The sequence below is a fragment of the Daphnia pulicaria genome, chromosome 8, assembly GCF_021234035.1.
Source record: "Daphnia pulicaria isolate SC F1-1A chromosome 8, SC_F0-13Bv2, whole genome shotgun sequence".
Classification (NCBI taxonomy): Eukaryota; Metazoa; Arthropoda; class Branchiopoda; order Diplostraca; family Daphniidae; genus Daphnia; species Daphnia pulicaria.
The window spans coordinates 6,331,179-6,350,273 of NC_060920.1; the positions used below are offsets into that span (position 1 = coordinate 6,331,179).

General features: G+C 42.5%; 3 protein-coding genes across 5 annotated transcripts; all 3 read right to left on the reverse strand.

Annotated features, from left to right (window-relative positions):
- Window positions 1-112: 112 nt before the first annotated feature.
- LOC124310801 (NFX1-type zinc finger-containing protein 1-like) lies at window positions 113-9,042 on the reverse strand. The gene is made up of 20 exons (XM_046774779.1): window positions 8,818-9,042; window positions 8,387-8,745; window positions 7,605-8,298; window positions 6,775-7,542; window positions 6,600-6,699; window positions 6,221-6,526; window positions 5,968-6,142; window positions 5,563-5,891; window positions 4,966-5,508; window positions 4,812-4,895; window positions 4,013-4,752; window positions 3,858-3,948; window positions 3,581-3,795; window positions 3,249-3,518; window positions 2,560-3,188; window positions 2,254-2,492; window positions 2,012-2,186; window positions 1,842-1,953; window positions 1,555-1,775; window positions 113-1,485 (listed from the first exon to the last, which is right to left on the reverse strand). Exons 1-20 carry the CDS (start codon window positions 8,872-8,874, stop codon window positions 393-395), a joined length of 7,200 nt encoding a protein of 2,399 aa, XP_046630735.1. The 5' UTR covers window positions 8,875-9,042; the 3' UTR covers window positions 113-392.
- A 221-nt stretch (window positions 9,043-9,263) lies between these two features.
- Window positions 9,264-13,912, reverse strand: LOC124312024. 3 transcript variants are annotated; one of them, XM_046776418.1, is made up of 7 exons: window positions 13,888-13,912; window positions 10,953-11,252; window positions 10,742-10,882; window positions 10,533-10,667; window positions 10,142-10,418; window positions 9,905-10,074; window positions 9,264-9,817 (listed from the first exon to the last, which is right to left on the reverse strand). In XM_046776418.1, the coding sequence occupies exons 2-7, from the start codon at window positions 11,211-11,213 to the stop codon at window positions 9,710-9,712; spliced, it is 1,092 nt and encodes a 363-aa protein (XP_046632374.1). In that variant the 5' UTR covers window positions 11,214-11,252; window positions 13,888-13,912; the 3' UTR covers window positions 9,264-9,709. The 3 variants fall into 3 exon arrangements, with proteins under 3 accessions (XP_046632374.1, XP_046632373.1, XP_046632372.1); XM_046776417.1 differs by lacking the exon at window positions 13,888-13,912 and adding an exon at window positions 11,859-11,889; XM_046776416.1 differs by lacking the exon at window positions 13,888-13,912 and adding an exon at window positions 11,696-11,852.
- LOC124311904 (la-related protein Larp4B-like) lies at window positions 13,880-15,275 on the reverse strand. Its single transcript, XM_046776272.1, has 3 exons — window positions 14,705-15,275; window positions 14,050-14,630; window positions 13,880-13,995 (listed from the first exon to the last, which is right to left on the reverse strand). The coding sequence occupies exons 1-3, from the start codon at window positions 15,253-15,255 to the stop codon at window positions 13,880-13,882; spliced, it is 1,248 nt and encodes a 415-aa protein (XP_046632228.1). The 5' UTR covers window positions 15,256-15,275.
- Between the last annotated feature and the right edge of the window lie 3,820 nt (window positions 15,276-19,095).

The window sequence follows — 19,095 nt, forward strand, 5'->3', positions numbered from 1 at the left end:
TCGAAGAAGAATCAAGAAACTGAAAAAAACGCTACATTTTCTTTTAGACTTAATTAGAAATTTAGCTAAAGCGACAAAATTTTAATTATGTAAAAGAAATGAAGACTATTGCTACCATGTATAATTGTTCTTTATTTCCTTATTCCAAACAATGAATACAGACAGAGTAATATTGTTTCATGTGGTCCACCAAAATATTTTGAATAACAATACAAAACTTAGTTTTTTTGGGGGACAAACAGCATCATACATTCCTTGCTTTAGAGTTTTAGACGCCAGCGAGCGAAAATGAATTTTAAAAAAAGTTATTAAGAAATGTCCATAATGACTGTATCACCGTGGTATCACTAAGACGCGAACACTTGATAGATAGATTAGATGAATGATAACACTTAATCATCTATTTCAAAATTGGCCATATTATTTGCCTGCTCTGACCATGCAGCAAATCGAGCCCCATCCATTTCGCCTGCAACGCGGTTGTCTGATCGAAGCGTATGACTCCCTCCGCCGATTTGGGCGCCGCACTCGTTGCATTTGGCTTCCTGCATTGCTCCGCCACACTCTCCAATCGCGTAGATGTGGCCATTCGGACATTTGAACCAGTGTCCCTGTGTAAGTCCCATGGCCTTAATAATTTCCTTACGTTCGATGTCGCTGATGCCAAGTCCAGTATTCAATTTTTTGCCCATCCTCTGCAAAGTTTCTTTGATCACCACGATCTCACGATCCCTCAATGGCTTCACATTCTTCATCAACAGCTCTTCTACCTGCCGATTTTCTTCGTTTATCAAAGAGTTTCTGTTGTAGGTGGAGGAGCTCTTCAACAAAAAGAAGGCTCGAATCAAGTTCAAGCGGTTGACTTCGGCAATGAAACATTCATGTTCTTGAGACGCAAATCTTTCGCGATGGAAAAGAGACAAAAGAAGTTGTTGCGTTCGATTTAAAAGATCCTCCAGCAAAGGGCGACTCATATATCCAATTGGAGCTTGATTACCAGTTGCTGTAATCACCGGGGATTTTCTGACGACGCTCAAAACTCTTTCTATGACATCAACTTGAACTTGGATCAGATAGCGCGTATCTTCATCCAAACGTTTATACTCGGGTTTTTTTCGGACAATAGTTGGAGTGAGGTTATTCCGAATTCCTTCCAATCCAAAAATTAAAACATCAGTGATGCCATGGTTGAGTTTACCAGTCAGCTCAGTATTTAGGGTATGGCATGCCGCAATCTGTTTTAAATGCTTCTCGGCGAAATCTTTGGGGCTTTCACGAGAACGCAAAAGCATCCTCTTTACTTCCACAATGTCGCCGAAATTTCGCTTGATAACATTTCCGTAACGGTAACATGAGCGGATAATGGTTTTACAGCGCGGGCAGCATTTCATTTGGATTTCACGAGTTTCTTCATCTTTCATCTCCATCCAATGATCCATCCCATCTACTTCTATTGTATGCTGGCAATCTTCCAAGTAGATGAATCTTTACATACAAGAAACAACAACAAAAATTAAGTAAAGAAGTAGTAAAACAATTTAACAAATTCTAAACCTGGCGTTTTCTTCTTCTTCGTTGCCATAGAGCATGAATTCCGTCAGCTGGTCTTTGTGACACACACGGCAAAGAGGAGGGCAGATTTCACCACAGAGTCCAACGCATGAATGGCCGCACGGGAGACGTTTCCGACAGGGTTCATCACAACGAGGCCGATTGCAATATTCAAAACATTTGAGAGAACATGAGTAATGTTCACATTTCCAGCCACAAGGTTCCTATTAATTAAAACAATTAAATTTTTAATCTAATAAAATAGCCACACAAAAAGATTAGAAACATACAACACAATCGACGCATGGTTCGCAACATTTCTTGCGACATCTGCTGTGCCGACAGCGATATTGGCATACTTCCTTACAAGGAGGGCACGAAATGGCACAATTCACACCACAGCTAGAAATGAAAAGAATTATTTACATTTAATTAAGATAAAACGTTAATATTGAATTACTTATGTCCACAAACTAGGGTCCGTCCACATTTTTCCTCGCACGCTTTGTGAAGACGTCCATTGAAACATTGCCCGCAAGATCCTTTACAAGAATGTTCGCAAGGCAGGTTGGTGTGACACTTTTGTGGGCACTCTTGTAGAAATCTCTCCACCTGTGTCTCTGTCACTACAAAAGCTATGAATACCAACGTAAATTAAATTAATTGCCTAATTGCATAACATTAAAGTTTAAAACGTGTTACATGAGTGATGATCGTTGCAAGTCTTCATCACGGGATGTCCACAGGGACTTAACTTTGAAGTCCGTACAAGTTCCTGGCAAACTAATGGTGAGCATGTTTCTTTGCATTTCCTCTTACACTGGTGACCACAACTCATGATCTTGACACATGGCTGATTACACAACCGGCGACTTGCAATGGTGGAACACTCGACACGAATCGAATGCATACAGTCAATAATAGATTTGTTGACCATTTCCCTTCAAAACGAAATTAAAATATTAAAAAGAAAAGAACTTAAATCTTCATTTTTTCTCCTGGAATTACCTGCACTTAATTTCTTCATTATTTAAATAACATTCAGCCACTTGAGAATGACCACAAGGTAATTGACGTTCGATCTTGATGGTACAAAGATAACAGTCTTCGTGACATTTCTTCCCGCACTTATGATCCAGTTTGCAATCAATTTTATTCCGACTGCAAGCTTTCTGGCACAGATACTTTTCGTGGTGAGGATCGTTTTTGACATGACACAATTCCGTGCATTGATGCCCACAATTGAGACGTGTGTCGCAAGGCCTTGGGCAGAGAGCTGTTTCGGGATTGTCGCTACAAGCGATTTCAACCTTGTGGCCGCAACCGGGTAGAGTAACTTCTTTGGGGAACTTACATTTGATTGTCAGAGGATCCTTGTAACACGCCGTCTGAGTTTCATGACCGCAACTTAGTATCCGCTTCACTTGAGTATTGCAGGGGCCACATGGTTCACAGCAAGGCTTTCGACATACGTGCCCATCGTTACACAGCAGTTTGCCACACTGACGAGTGCATCTGTAACCTTCAGTGGATTGGCTACAGTCGAAAAAGGCCGTATGTTGGCAGCCGGAAAGAATTCTCTCCACCTTAACTTTACAGTATGCGTCTTTAGGAAGCTGCCAGCATTTGATTTTACCCTATTAAAAGAATAACGTTGCGTTAATGAAAACCAAGAAAAATTCAGCTCAAATACGTACATCATGTCCACAAGGTAGTTTCTTGACTACATCAACGAGACATTTCCCGCATTCCTCATAACATTGCTTCGGGCAAGGATGTTTTTCAGGGCAGGTAAAACGGCGACACGGTTGGGTGCATGGCATTTTGCCGTGGGAGCTTCTCTTGTGGCAAATTCGATTGCAGATATGATCGCAATCTAGATGCATGCCACACTGTTCCGGACATTTGACTTCCTCAACTGACTTACCACAGTCTAGTTCCATGGTATGTTTGCAGATTGGTAAAGCCTATTGAGCAATACGAATGGCTGTGGAATTCATATGGAGAAAAATAATTTAAGAAAAAATACCTTAACAACTTTCGTAAAACAATATTCCTTTTCCGGGTCTTTGTAACACTCAGTTATTTGGGTGTGATAACATGGTATAAGAATTTTCGGAATTTTCGTCAAACACGGGTTGCAATCCTGGTAACATCTTTTGGGGCAAGGATGACCAACGGAACAGGAGCGCAAGCAGGCTTCGTGGCATTTTTGTCGCCTGTGCTCACGATCCTCAACATGGCCTAGAATAACAAACAATACAATTAATTATACAATCTTTTTTGTAGAATTTGATTAATTTTACAAATTTTTGGGCATGTGTGTCCACAAGGCATCGGAGTGAGGCACTTGACGAAACATCCACCCTCTGGCGGGAAATGGGACACTTTATTGGCCTAAAAAATGTTTGTGCAAGTTGTTTAAATTTTTTGAACAGCAGTTTACTTGTTATCTTAATACCTTGATAACAGTATGATGGACTTCACATTGTAGGTCGAAATGGGGTCCTATCTGTTTGTTCGACGTCAAAACTTTGTTCACTTCCCGCCAGAGTTTACTGCTCCCTGCTAAATTGCCCATATTGCCAATCAAGTAGAATCCTTTCTTAGCTCGAGAAAGTGCAACACAGACGCGATTTTCTGTTTTGAGAAATCCAACATTAGCTTCGTCGTTGCTTCGCACCAAAGACAGGATGATGATGTCATTCTCTTCTCCTTGAAAATTGTCGACGATTGAGATGCGAACGCCTTGAAGAATTGCGTGACTTCTTCGCAACTTTTTGAAATGCAACAACTGTCCGGAATAGGTTGTCAATATTGTTATTTGACTGGGCTCCAAGCCTTGCATCAATAGGTGGCGAGCTAGGGCCAGAGCCATATCTGCTTCATAAGGGTTCAAATGACTGCGGCTTTCTTGATCGGATTGGTCTCCTTTTTCTCGTTCCAAATGAGACAGAAAAAAGACATTTTCCGCCATTCCTGGAACATCCCAGTACCTCAACACAGACTCGTGGTTTTCCAAATGGGGGTAAATGGATGGGACGATTAGTCGAGCAACATCCGGTCTCATTCGGTGTTGGACACCCAAAACATTTGGCTCAACTCCGTTCATGATCAATCGTTCAAACAGTGAAACGTCCAAGTGGTAATCCTTCGCTAATTTATACACCGTCGTTGGAGGTCGCAGTTGTTGATGATCACCTGAATCCACGAAATTGTCAGAAAGTCACATACATATGAATTTCAATAGACATGCTTACCAATTAAAATCAAATGTTCGCAAGAAGAAGACATGGAAGTCACTATATGGGCCTCCAAAACTTCGGCTGCCTCTTCAACGACGACTGCAACCAAAATAAGTAAATAGATAAAGATTACTGTAGAAAAGGGTATGATAGATGTCAACTACTGTACCGATTTTTGATTTGAGGTGTTCTAATAGCGCCCTATTCTTGGCAGCTCCTGTAGTTGTGATTCCGACAACATGAGCTTCGCGGATAATCTCAGCAGTTTCAATTGTTTCGACGTCTTTCATTTCATTGGTTTGCTGAAGAACTTGTACGTTCAACGAATTTATCTCCTCAGCCAAAATTTCTGAAGTTTCAGCTTTCCAAATGGAATAAATTTTCCATCGATCCATGTACGAAAGGCGAACAAGATCCTTCTCAATGAGTTGCTTGTAATTATCCATATCTGTGGCTGGAAGAATTTCAAGGATCTCCGAGAGTAATTGTTTTTGTTGCTGAATTTCAGCAATCCGTCTCTGAGTTGACTCATACTCTTCTCCATCGAACTGATCCAGAATCTCCAGCAACGAATTCATATCATGGTCAAGTATCGCAGTGGAGACGGCAAATTTCAATCCATCAATTTCTCTCGCATTTTCAGGTTTCCAATCCTTTTCTCTCTTTGCATAGGCAAAATTGAATTCGTTATCATCGTCCAACATTCTTTGGCCTATAATAGAATTTTTCAGTAAAAATTTCTCTCATAGTTTGCTGATTAAAATACCTTGAATTTCCTCGACGTCTTCTTTGTCCCATTCTTCCTCGTTGCCGGATTCATCATCACCTGCAACAGGTTCCACATAAACTTTCGACGGAAGTTTTTGTGATTTGGCCAAATTGTTCTTTAAAGTCCAGACGATGTCCCTTAAAATCTGAATCGATTCTACACCAAGCCAATGGAGGAGAACGGAAGGGCTGTTAGATTTCGATCTCATGACGAGAAACCTACTGTACACGCTCTGAGGTAGCACTCCCAAACTAAACAGGGAATCCTCATGAACTATACCATATGACTCAACAATTTTTTGTCCTCTCCGGCGCCTTTCAAGTGCACTAACATGAGATAGAAAATAACATTATGGTTGAGAAACGCCATTGAAAAAAAAATAAAACATAAAACTACCAATACCCTTTAGTTTCACTCAATTTAGTTCGGGCTTCATACAACCAATGGCGATATTGAGCAGGTCTTTTTCTAAGTGTAGTTGCCTGATTTCTCCATTCACGGAGGGAGAACGGCTCGAGGGCTGCACATTTAGACTGACCACCAATCCGGACGATTTTTTGCGTAAACTTCATGATTCCTAGGATTTTTATTTAAAAATAAACATGCAGTTATTTATAGATAAACACTAATTTGCAAGTGCATTCAAACCACTTACCTTCTAAGAACTGATCTAGCGCGTGATTAGTATAGCAAATCACTAATATGGGAGTAGGCTGGGGTTTTCCCATCGGTACCCAATATTGCTTATTGATTAGTAGCGTTTGAACAATTTTTAGACCTAAAAACGTTTTCCCTGTTCCTGGAGGTCCTTGAATAACAACCAGTTTTCTGGTTAATGCGGCATAAAGGGCGTCAGCTTGGCTGGGATCCAGTCCAAGAGTTTCGTTATCAGGCAAACTTTGGCCGAATAACGAAACATTCGCCAGCAACCTATGTAGCGCAGGGTTCAGAGTCTGACAGTCTTTATGGGGAGAAAAAAAAATTAGAAAAACAATGCTGGTAATGTTTACACAAATTGCGTATGTCAATCCAACCGTTGTCAACTGTTTCGCCTTCCTCGTCTTCATTATTTGTATTTCCGCCAGGCAACGTCTTGGAAAACGCTTTTCGCACCGATGTCAAATCGTAGACGGGCTGCAAAAGAAAAATGTCCAAAAGAAACTTAAATTTAAACATTCCTTAACAACATTGTACTGTAAAATGCCTTACGTTTGGGGTTCTTATTAGGTATTCCGGTTCAGCTGGCAGAACATTCCGACAAAGAATATAATCTTCCATGGGAAAGTGAGCAGGACTAATACGCTGTAGTGCAATTAACACACTCCGATAAGCTTCAAAGAACACCGAGGATTCCGCCATCACTAAATTTGTTTTCTTGGCATATGTAGGTAAAGATTCACCCTCAAATTTGGCTTTAATTCTACCACGTGACAACTGCTCAGGTTTTCTGTCAACGACGGTGAATAGCATGAAGGAGTCGAAATTATTGGCCGACAATAAAAGTAGAGATCCAAAAAGCAACCGCTTACTGCCTTCCCAGTTGACACGCTGAAAGCCTTTGGTTGAAAACTCTAATAGGTAGTTGCCGCTGGCGGGGGTGTCGTCATCTTTGATTTTAACGTCGTAATACAGCCTAATGTTGTCGACACGAATGTGCTGTTTCGGTTGTTTTTCCATCTTGGTTCTAAAGGCAACAAGTCCTTCGCGCAAAGGATTTAAGAAGTCTTCACGCAATAGCCGGAATTGAATGTCGAGGTAGGTATCCACATCTGGATAGCTTCCCTTGATGATATTTGGGCGTAGAAAAGGTACAGCGTCCGAACATACGTCTTCCCATTCCGGCATTACGCTGAGTTGTCGAAAATCATCTGGCGGTTTAAGTAGCGACAGCAGCTCCTGACGTTGAAATCTGTTGGTTTGTCTTTGTTTCTCATTACTTTGGGTTTTTTTCGCTTTTGCATGTTGTTCCCAAGCATTCTAAAAAAAAATTTACTCATTAAACAATTTCAAACAAACTTACGCTTGATACGAATACAGACCTTTAGGCGATCAGCTCCCTCTTTTTCAAGTGCCTTAAAAACATCGCTAACATTTGAATCTCTGATGGATGGCACAGTTTTGAGGGCACATACGTCTTCAAAAAATCTTTCCCCCAAATAGTCGCAGGTGAGCGCTGGCATCACCGTAAGCATCTCCGTCGTCAAATAACTAATGCTGTTAATGAGTCGATTTAAACGTTCTTCTTTAGAACCCAGATTTGTGGACCGAGATTTTGGTATATATAGTATGACACTTTCTAAATTAACGAACACGGAATTTTCAGCCAATATTTGAACGATATTAATAAAGGCGTTGTGAAAAAGCATGACTCCTTTCTTCAAGCAAAAGTTTCCTATCACTGCGAGGATCAGTTCAGTAACCTCCCAATTTGCGGAGTTGTTTTGTAAAAACTGCCCGAGTCCAGCCTTTTCGTCCGTAAATTTCTGAACAATGATGTGAGGTTCAGTGTTTTCCGTCATCATTTTCTGCACAACACTAAAGTTTAAAGGATAGTGCTTGAAAGGTTGCTTATTTCTTTGATGGGTTGGCAAATTCCCATCTTTATCATTTCTTTTTTCTCTGTCATTCTGAGGATTGACAACATTATGTGTCCTTGGTCTGGCTCCACCAACATCCTGCCTCAAAATGGATGATGGTGATGTTTTAAGGACAGCTTGGTTGTCTTGTGTGGGTCTTTCATGAAATATATAGAACATACTATTAATTATTTACTTAATTATTTAAAAAAAAAATTAGAAGCATTTTGTAATCAGAAAGAAACCTTGTAAATGATCTATCAGTTGTGGTTGAGTTAACATTTTTTGATCTCCAATTTCCAGTTTTTGGCCTACCACCTGTTTTATTTGGATCAATGGGGCTGGCTGATTCAGTTTTCACATTTTTGTAAGCAGCAAGTCCACTCTCGCAGTTCTTGTTCCATTTCTTTTGTTGGCTATTTCTAGCTCCATTAGAAGAACTAGCTGACTGTTTGAAAGGCAACTGAGCTCCACCTGTTGCTGAACCATCTGAGAATGTTGTAGGCCTATCTTGATACCTAATCCCTGATTTTGGTTTTATTAAATGCTGCTGGCGAGAAGCTTGGTCATTTCTTTCGACTGGTAGTACATTAGTCCCATGATTCTGTAGACAGAATTTTACAGTTTATAGGTATAGAAAATAAATTAAGCGAACTGCAATTAATTTATTACTTACCTCTGCATTCAAAATCTGTCTAAAAAATTTCTTTTCCTCGTCATTTAACGAAAACATGTCAAATGATGACCGTCTTACGACGTATCAGACTATCAGTTATCACTTTTTAGAATCGATGACAATATTGAAAACTATCAAATATGAACACCCTAGGCTATCTACTATTTATTTTTCACGAGACGACTAACGAACGACAGCTGACTGGATTATTGCCTTATTGGCTTAGGCCTATTCCAGGCCATGCTTATTCATTGCAATATTGCCCTTTTTCTTTTGTATTTGTACATGGCATGAGGGGGCATCTGGCGGTTAGGAAAAATTGCTTATCTTCTTCAAAATCTGGTGGTCAGGAAAAATTGCTTAGTAGATTTTTCAAACTTCGTTATCAATTTTTGCAAATCAGTCACGCTATCAGTTACCGCTAGGCATATTCGAACATAGAAAAATAATCTACATGAATTGTATTTGTATTTATTTGACATCACATGTTGACAAACATTTCAAGGCATGTTACCAATGAATTAAATTGATGAAGAAAATGTAATTGAAATGATAAAATCATTTAAAATGACAGAGAGACTAAGCCTCTGGCTCTGGGGCGGAAGAGAATATTGACTTCAACAATTATGATTCAAATCGCACACTTAACATCAATACAGATTACCGGATTTAGGAAAACCAAAAGCATATGAGTGATATGACACAGAATTTTACTCATTAGACGAATATTGAAATTAAATTACGATTAATTTTCTTGAACATTGGGGTGAAACAAGTTGAAAATGTTGCTTAATTAATTATAAGCATTTAGCGCACCAATAGACCATAATTTTCTCACCAACAACAGCTTATTAGTAGAAGTTTGCAAATGACCATGGACTATGACTATGTCTTATGGAAAGTCAGCATGCGCCACATCGCTATATGGCCCTTCTTGTCCGTTAATGCCGGTGGCTCTTACCTTGAATTGATAACGGTTTTGTAGTTTGTCAGGACGGCCCTAAGAGGAATTGCTGCAGTTAGTATTGTCTCATTTGTGAGAATAAAATGGCTTAAGTTAAATCAAAGCTCTATTAAATATGTTTACCAAAGGAATAGTGCACGACATTCTAGAGGTGTCACCGCCAATTGGAAACCAATTTTGGTCGTTATTGACAGAACGGTTCTTATTTTCAATCAACATAAAAACACGACAAGAAACGATTTTCGCATGATTTGATTCAGGAAATTTCCATGAAATGCGAAGAGCAGCAGTATCTGGAAGTTAAACACAAAATTATTGGACAGCTCAACACATGAATTTAACATGCAAATATTAACACACAATTATTAGTCGTTTTCGTTACGGTAACAATTGGTTTTGTCGGAATCGGCTCCACGACAGGTATGGATTTATGTTGATCAAGGGATATGCCCGACTGAGTGAAATTCGTCGAATTTTCAAACATCACCATAAGATCATCGTCTTCTTTAGTTTGATCAGATTTAATACTCATAGCTTGCTGTTGCACATCTTCCTCCCTCAATTTTTCACGTTTCTTTACAGGGATTGAAGCGCAATAAGAGGATGATGTAGAAGGTGATGAGTCACGTTCGACATTCTGTAAAGTAGAATCATGTGTTAAACTTATTTCCATTAGATTTGGATTCCTCGCTCATATTTGATAACGGGTGAACTCAGTGTCAATGTCTTCGCAAGTTCGCAGTTCATATACCTCAAGTTTAACGTCGTCAATATTGACTGAAGGATTCACTTGTATGCCAACAGATCGCAATTGTTTTATTGGTCTGTTATACTTGCTTGCATTCTTTGTAACGAATGACTTGACTATGTTCCTCAGATCAACCACCTAAGTTAACGAAAATCAATTAAAATAAAAAATCTCCCCCTCAACCAAATAAAATTTCTTAACACTTGTCAAACCTCTTTAGTGAGCAAAATATTCTTTTGCTGGAAGTTTTCAATCCTTTTTTTGCAATTATCCAATTCCTGCTCTATATCAGCATATGGTTTGTAGGTTGACATGTAGCCAACCATATGCCCCATAATAATTTGTTCCAATTCCTGTATTTAGAAGCAACAAACCACTAGTAAGCGAAAAAAAATTTTAGAACACAATTTCGAGTTACAATACTTCTCTAGAGAATCGTTTGAGTGATTTTGCCAATGGTGCGGGTTCTTCAACATGATTTCCGTTAAGTAAGTTTGAGTCGGACACAGGAACCATTTCTGCAGATCTTAATCGTTTGCGAGTGCTGAAATGGAGTGAACCATCCCCCGCTAGTGATGGCCTGACCATTTCCTCTTCTGACGAATCCAACGGTGTTCTATCAAATGGTGTTGAGTTGACGTTATTTTTCAACCTTCTTGATTCATTCCTCTCCAAATTGTCCATGGATTCAGACTAATGAATGGAAGGCATCAAACAGTCTAACTGTAATTTTTGATGAAATAGTTTGATAATGTAAGGTTACGTGAAAATAAGCAACATCACATTCACAGAAATAGTTAAATTGGGAGTTTTCATTGTGATAAGTGATTTCTCTTGTAATTCTAATTTTAATTTGCATCAGCAATCCACTGAACATGGTTTCTTGGTGGTTTCTCACAAGCCTTCTCACAAAGCCACTCTGAATTTCTCGCTTTGCTTTCGCTGTTTCTTTACAAACAACTAAATCAAATAGAATGCTTTACTAATGAAAACCCACTTTTTGACAAAGCATCAATGAAATTCACATCTCCAGTCTGTGTGAATTCTTTCTGAATTCTTCTGAATTCAAAGCTTAACTAAATTAACGTATTCGTTAAATTGGCGCAATAAGAAATTAATACTAAAATGTAAAAAATCAGCGTAAATCAGTGAAATTAAATTCGCACCTCGTCGACACAAACAGTGTTGGCACTAATTTACATAACCTTATTTTCTTATGTGCTAGCGCACAAAGGCACAGTAAAAATTTAAAACAACAAGTAGGGTACTAAAGACAGTTAAAAGTAAGAGTTGAGAAAGTTGAACTGTCTGACAATGAGTCGGACCAACCTTGAAGCATGCTATTTTTTTTTACTTGAACAAAACAAGCAGACGATATTCAATAGAAATAAACAAGTTGCAGCGCTGCCTGATAAATATAAAATATTGTTGCAAAATTATTTTAATCCGGTTAGAAATTTTGAATCAGAGCTGTTTTGAATTTAAAAAAAAAACACAAATTGAAATTGAAAACAACATCATTGAAAACAGATGGGAGGAAGTGTGTGTGTGATAAGGACATGGGAGCCTAGTGACTAGGGATTCGTGAATAGCGCCATTTTTCCCGGTTCATGGCTCCTCTATATGATGATGTTCCTTTGCTGATATTGTCCTCGTGACTTCCCTTTTTTTATTTTATTTTCTCCCCTTGTCGAGTGCACAGTAGCTACTGGGCTAGATGGCCGGCCTAATCCAAACTTTCCCACATCAAACACACCCCCCATTCTTCTTGCCTTTTTTATTCTTTTGATTTGGTGTCGGGGGGGGGGGGGGGGAGGAGGAGGAGGAGATGGGTGGGAAAATAGGGAAATAAATGGCCAGCCAAAGCTTTTCTATTCCAAGAGCGCACAACAACTAGTGTAGGTACAGCTATTATAACACTGGTGACGATTAAGACTTGCATATCACAAATAGAGCCAACAATACGTGACACTAGCTCTCCAGTCAGCCTCATCGGTCCAACCCTCTTCATCTCGACCTTTTTTTGTGCGTGTTATTGTTGTTGCATTATTTATGAGCTTTGTGTGTGTTAGTACTTGCAAGCCCATCACTCATAAGCAGACTCGTAATCGCTAATTTTCGTAATTCTGTGGTATACAAAATAAACCAAACAGACACGTTAACCTGCAATGCAGATAACACTCAAGTGTTACCTAATGTCAAAAACAAATTCGGACACGGAAAGTCAAACCTTGTCTAACCCAACGACATGTTCCATCAGTAGAAGGATCATGTTGTAATAAACCAACAAGCGGGTTGCTAATCAGTGTGAACTGTCAAGCGGGGAAATTCAAATCGCGTTTCAAAATGGAAACAAAACGCTGCACGTCAGTTTCGGGACAATTGACGAGGGGGGTGCTGCTGCTGGTTTGAACGAGGACCAAAAAGGGCGTCGGCGTATAAAAGGGGTGGGAAAGTGAAGAAGAACAAGAAGAATGGATGCGCATTTTTTATTTATTTTTATTTTCCCTTTTTCTATTCATTCGAAAAACGACGACGCACGCGCTCGACTCGATTTTCTCGGATGACTTTGCGCGATAGACTCGCACCCCCTCCCCCATTCTATGGTGTAACAAACACGAACCGTACGCGCCCCCTCAATCATCATTTTTGCTATTACAACAACATCCCGACGCCCGAATAAAATAACTCGCAAGGTCCTTTTCAGCAGACGAAATAAAATTTGGACAAGAAAAGAGGACGCGCAACGGCGCAATCCATCAAGACAGGCAGGTCACGTGACCGTGCACGGGGGTTGGGAAAAGAAAAACATAAATAGCGTCAAAGTCGCACAATCAAATATGTTTTTTGAGAACTGAGAAGACGACAGGAAACCTGGCGTGGCTGCAATCGTCCCAATCACGATTTCATTACGAGATAGACACTAACTAAAACCAATGCCACTTTGATGGAAATAACCTAGCCTCGCCTCCCCCAACCCGCAGGCGTCTTTTCTCTGAAGTTATTCCGCTGATAGTATAACAGTGACACACCGTCATGTCACCGCTGCTCGACGCTTGTTGTTGTCCTACTACTCCTCGACATCCCATCAAGATAGATGGTGGTGTGTATATCCATCAGCCACCACTTCCGCCCACCCATCATTGCCTATCCGGATCGGAGAGATCCATTCACTCCACCAACGCACGAGACTCACTGGGCAGAGTACACGTATATCCCTTTTCGGCCAAACAGCTTTAATTTAGTAGGTCTTGCTGGCTGCCGTATAGATTGGAATGAATCAGCAGGATGTTGCGTGCTGAAAGCTAAGCCCAAACAAACTCGGGAGGAGAAAAACAAATGTCCATTCATCACTCACCGAAATCGGGCGATGTTCTCGACTGATGCGAAGGACTCGATTGCTGCTGCTGCTGTTGTTGCTGTTGTTGTTGCTGCAACTGCTCCGACTTATTCTTGGACTTATTCCCTGAAAAAAATAAGGAAACATATGATTCGAAATCAATTGAATCGTTTTCTCGACTTCGGCGACATACTTTGATTGTTGCGTTTTTCAGCGTTGCTCGAGGCAACGACCAGGGCGGATGAACTGGCGATTTTGGAAGAACTCGTCGTCGAGAGATGGAGGCCATTCTGCTGAGATCCGGACCAGCAGAGTTGGCGGATTCGTGTTGCTGCAACGAACCGACGGCGGCGGCGGCCACCGCGGCCGCTGCGAACCCGGCAGCGAAATGAGACGTGGCCGTGCTGGCCGGATTGTGGTGATGTACGCCCGTCGAGGTCGTGACAGCTACTCCGGCGTGGTAGTTTTGATGGTGGTGGTGATGATGGACAGAGTGATGGTGATGCGACGGACCCCCGACCAGCGTCCCCGATGTCTGGTGGTGGTGGTGGTGATGTCCGGACGATCCGACCATGGACCCCGAAGACACGGATGAGCCGAGAGTAGCTGAAGAGTGTCCGGACAGATGGTGATGGCCACCAGGACCCGATCCGCCCAGAAAATTCTTGACTCCGCCATTTCGTTGATGATGTTGTTGCGCCTGTTGCTCGATGCTTTGCTTCAATTGTTCCAAAGTCGTTGGGTTGGCGAACGTCGGGAATCTAAAATCGTTCAACGATTGAAATCGGTTCAACTTGAGTGTTGTTGTAAGTCAGTAATGCGTTGTTTTTCTTACCTGGATGTGTAGGCGGCGGCGGCGGTGGCCCAAGGAGCGGCTGCGGATTCCGGTGTGACTCCAGTGATGTTAACGCCGATATTGACCGAGAGGTTGACACCGGCTGCGCTGACACCAAAACCGGCCGTTGCCAGTTGCTGGGCCGCTGTTTGTTGTTGCTGTTGTTGCGAGGCGGAAGTCGTCGAGGACGTCGCCATGTTGTTGTTGTTGTTATTGTTGTTGGTTGCGGCGACCGTTTCTTCCGATTTGACGACGGTAGTGACGGCGGCGGTGGAAGCGGCGGTCGATCCCTGGGCGGCCAGTTGATGGCCGAGCTGATGATGCGACTGCGGAGGACTGATATTCCCTCCGCCGGAATGGTGCTGATGCGACGCGGCATGGTGGGCAGAGTTGAGATGAGACGCTACGCCGGACGAGATATTGTGGTTGCTGCTGCCACTGTGGTGTATCTGCTGATGGTGGTGGTGATGAAGACTGGTCGTCACGTTGTAATTCTTGCTGCCTCCGCCCGAACTGGCACCTCCGGCACCTCCGCTACTGCTGAAATCCATTTCTCCTCTTTACAGAGACTACGCAACTGCCATTTTTCCGAGAGAAAGAAAAACGTCAGCAATCGAGTTAAGGCAAAAATAGAAACGCAATTAACCTGACTTGACTTGGTACTCGCATGAAAGAAAAGGGAAGAAAAAAAACCAACATTCAACAACACAGAAATTGTGAACGCAATATGAAAAAGGCTTTAGAGGGAGAGAGGGAGAGAGAGCGAATGCATCCCGTTAACGATATTCTAATTCCTTTTTACCGAGAATGTGTTCACTTTTTTTCCCCGTTAATGAATTTATGGGACAGAAACAAAAAAAAAAGATGGGCGGGTGTTAGTCCTCTCAACTGTTTCATTTTTGACACGCAGTTGACTGCCTTGTGTGTATAGCGTTGGGCCAACACGCACTGAAATCAAAGAGGGTTCCTTTTAATAATACGACGAAGAAGAAAGGGGATGCGGTATAAGAGAATCCATTAGCGAGTCACCCTTGGGTTGGGAGCATTCAAAATGGGAAACCACCAGCCGTCCGTCCGTCCTCCTCTAACAATGTGCTGCGATGTGTAGCCGCTGACCTTAGGGTAACTATACCTTGTGACTCTTGTGTGCGTGCTGGTTGGCCATTAAGTGCATTTTTGATAAAGCACGGCCGAGCGTGGACGGCATTTCACTCTATTTCTTGCCTTGCCTATATATTGTGCCGGGAGAGTGACGTAATCGGCTCGATAAGGGAAGGAGCGATGGTTTTGGGTGCTTGACTGCAAAATTCGAATGTCGAGTGACCCGAAATAAAACTGTGTTTGTTTTATCAAGTAAAAAAAAAAAAAAAAAAAAAATTGGACGCAAAGTTCTGTCTGAATTTCCAACCCCGTTTTATTATTCAGCGCAGGCAGGCGGGCGCCATTCAATCAAGGGATCATTAATCGTCATGTTACGGGGCGGATCCCGTTAGTTTTTTTCCCCCATCCCGAGCACGATATTTTTCCTTGTTATTCACTTAATATTTTTGTGGTTAGCCTTTACATTCATTCACTTCTTCTTCATCAAAAAAGTTGACTGCACTCTCTAGCAGCTCTTCCTCCTCACTCTCTCGCTATGAAGAAGAAAAAAATGAAGGGAATGGCAATGGGATGAAAGAGAAGAGGAACCTTGATGGATGATGACAACACCATTAATACCACTTACAAGGCAAGACACGAAAATTGCGTTAGAGCTCGTCCCAAAAAACGGACGAAATTCTTTTCTTCTCTACGGCGGCCAACGAGATCCGACTGTGCATGCATTTTTATTTTGCGGGAAAAACAAAAGGTTCGTCGTTCCAATTTAGTTTTTGTTGAGTTTTTGACTTAGGGGGGCGCGCGCTAAATAATTTATAGGTCCGTTGTAGTCCAAGGGAGAGGAGGAGGATTGAGCCAAAAATTCTTTGCGACGAAGAAGAAAGAAGAAAGAAGAAGAAAAGAAACAAAACAAACGCAAGTTCCCCGATGAGGAAATGGGTGGAGGCACAGTCACGTCGAGTAGGAGGAGTCACCATCCGGCGGCAAGCGCAGATTGGAGCGCGCGCGCTGGATGGCAAGTAGTAGTAGGGGTTAGGAGGACTGTCGCTGCCTGGACCTCAGCTCCGATCGGAGGAGATTTCTGGCCAAAAAGAGAGAGAGAGAGAGAGAAAATAAAAAAAAGGGAAAAAGCACTTGGAAAGAAGATGAAGATGAAAGTGAGTGAGAGAGGAGAATATGGAAAAGAGGAGGAGCCGGAGGAGGGAGTGTCGGTTGGTCGGAAGCAGGAGCTCTCGCAGCTAGGAATCCGTCCGGCGGTTCTCTCTCTGTCTGATGCGAAGTTTCCGTTCAAACTTCCGAGGCAAGTGGTCCCAGATAGATAGAAATAGACAACGATCCCGGGCCGCCGCCATCCGCACCAACCAGCAGCAGCAGCTCATTGTCGATTCACTTGGCTGCTCAGTGCAAAGTGTACGTATATCTTACAAGAAGTGCTAGCCGGGCTACTATACGGACAACCCTTTATCAACTCCTTTATATTCTTTGGGTGGAATTTTTGTTTCACACCTCCGCTTCCTCCGCTCTTTTATTTGCCTCCTCTTTCCTTCGCCGTTTCCTTCGTTGACTTGATCAATTCGAAAAATTAGTGTCGGGTCCATTAAGTGAATCTCCCAGCCCAACGTCTTTTTTTCCTCCACCATTCGAGTGAAGCCGTCACGCACGCGTGTGCGCCGTGTTGCAAATCGGAAACTCGGTCTGTGCGTGAAAGTTACGTGTCTTTTTAGTCGCCAATTTCCCGAGGGCTTCAAAAATTCTCCGAGTCAATTGCCCGTCACTGCAGTGAGGAGATTTGCGAGAAAAAAAATCGGCCATTAGCAGCAGCAACCACAGCAGAGAGAGAGGCTCTCTCTCTCAACGCTGTTCTTCCGGCCATCCGATCCGGAATCTTTGGTGAAGAGAGATCCGGTCAGGAGGAAACGGAAAGTGCCGTGGTGGACGGACGGATGGACGGACGTTTGATATTGACCCATCTTCTAGTGCCATCCCCCACTCTCTCCCGCAATTTCATTGCCGTTGCATTTTAATCCACCCTCCCGTCAGGTATAGTCTTTTATAAATCCTCGTATTATATTGTCAGTTGGTTTGCTTCTTACGTAAGTGAACTCGTTCGTTCATCCTTTTTCACCTGGCGTGACGTGTACCGAAACGGACGACTCATCTCCACTTGGGTTGAATTTTTGTTTGCCCCCCGTTGGTTGAATGGGAGGGAGCCGGGAGTTTTTAGAGTCTGATAAGTGAACGTTTTTGAAAAGTGAGTTGGCATATGAGAGAAACAGAGTTTAGCTGGGGGGGGGGGGGGGGGGGTGGTGGATGGTGGATAAAGAGGACTGGAAGAGGAGGTTGAACGCGAACGACGTTTGTCAATTTCGGTCGCTTCCTGTCCCAAATGACAAGTTCCGGCGCTCCGCACGGAAGCGCGTCAACCTTGATCAAGCGCCCGCCCGCACATATGACCCGTTCCGAGTGCCGTCGCCTCTTGTCCCGCGACGATGTGTCAGCGCGACGGATCTCCAGCATGCACCCTCCGGCCTAATCGACTCCTCCTTCTCGTATTGTATCCATCCTTTCACAGCCTACCCCAACTATCTTGTCCCACTCCTTTTCTCCCATTCTGTGTATTCTGCCGATGCACTAGTGAGTTGTTGTTGTGTTGCCACTTGACAGTCACTTGAGATTTACTACACTAGACACACACTGTAGTGGGGTAGCACGGATGGGGGGGGGGGACACCACCGCACATTACAGTGACTCTGTCATGGGAAACACGGGGGGAGCAGAGGAGTAGGACCGATTCGCCGCACCCGCGATTGATCATCCCCCCAACCTCCTACTTCACACACATTCAATACGCGACGACTGTATGACATCCAACTACTTCTACTTGCAGTGATACAGTACTTGATTAGTCAGACTCTCTTGAATGGTAATCTGGCACGCGCCACTAGATTATTCCCAATCGGTTTTTATAGAGTGAAAATATATTATAAGAGAAAAGGTGTTTGGTTAGAATTCGTTGCGACATTGATGGCACGAGGAAAAAAAAAAAAAGAGAATTGAATTGATTTTGATGCCCATCAGATATAATGACGTGCCTTTCTCTGTTTAGCTCCGAGATCGGAAGCTCCTTTAAATAGGAGTCGCAGAAAGGAGGCCGAGGATCTATCTTTAGCGTCTTTTGCTGCCGCTGCTGTGTGGCGGTGCTGAACCGAAAAGACGGAAGGAACGATGCGGATAGATCCGCCGCCGGAATTGTGATTGACACACGCTGGATGCCCTCTTTCTCTTCATATATA

Bases quoted from the DNA above. Each gene is read 5' to 3' on its own strand.
- LOC124310801 (XM_046774779.1), bottom strand. From the start codon at position 8,874: ATGTTTTCGTTAAATGACGAGGAAAAGAAATTTTTTAGACAGATTTTG. The intron at 8,746-8,817 runs GTAAGTAATAAA...TTCTGTCTACAG, and splicing joins GACAGATTTTGAATGCAGAG to AATCATGGGACTAATGTACT. The intron at 5,509-5,562 runs GTATTTTAATCA...ATTCTATTATAG, and splicing joins AGACGTCGAGGAAATTCAAG to GCCAAAGAATGTTGGACGAT.
- LOC124312024 (XM_046776418.1), bottom strand. From the start codon at position 11,213: ATGGACAATTTGGAGAGGAATGAATCAAGAAGGTTGAAAAATAACGTC. The intron at 10,883-10,952 runs GTATTGTAACTC...TTCTAAATACAG, and splicing joins TCAAACGATTCTCTAGAGAA to GAATTGGAACAAATTATTAT. The intron at 9,818-9,904 runs GTAAACATATTT...AATTCCTCTTAG, and splicing joins TGTCGTGCACTATTCCTTTG to GGCCGTCCTGACAAACTACA.
- LOC124311904 (XM_046776272.1), bottom strand. From the start codon at position 15,255: ATGGATTTCAGCAGTAGCGGAGGTGCCGGAGGTGCCAGTTCGGGCGGA. The intron at 14,631-14,704 runs GTAAGAAAAACA...GAACGATTTTAG, and splicing joins GCCGCCGCCTACACATCCAG to ATTCCCGACGTTCGCCAACC. The intron at 13,996-14,049 runs GTCGAGAAAACG...TATTTTTTTCAG, and splicing joins AATCAAAGTATGTCGCCGAA to GGAATAAGTCCAAGAATAAG.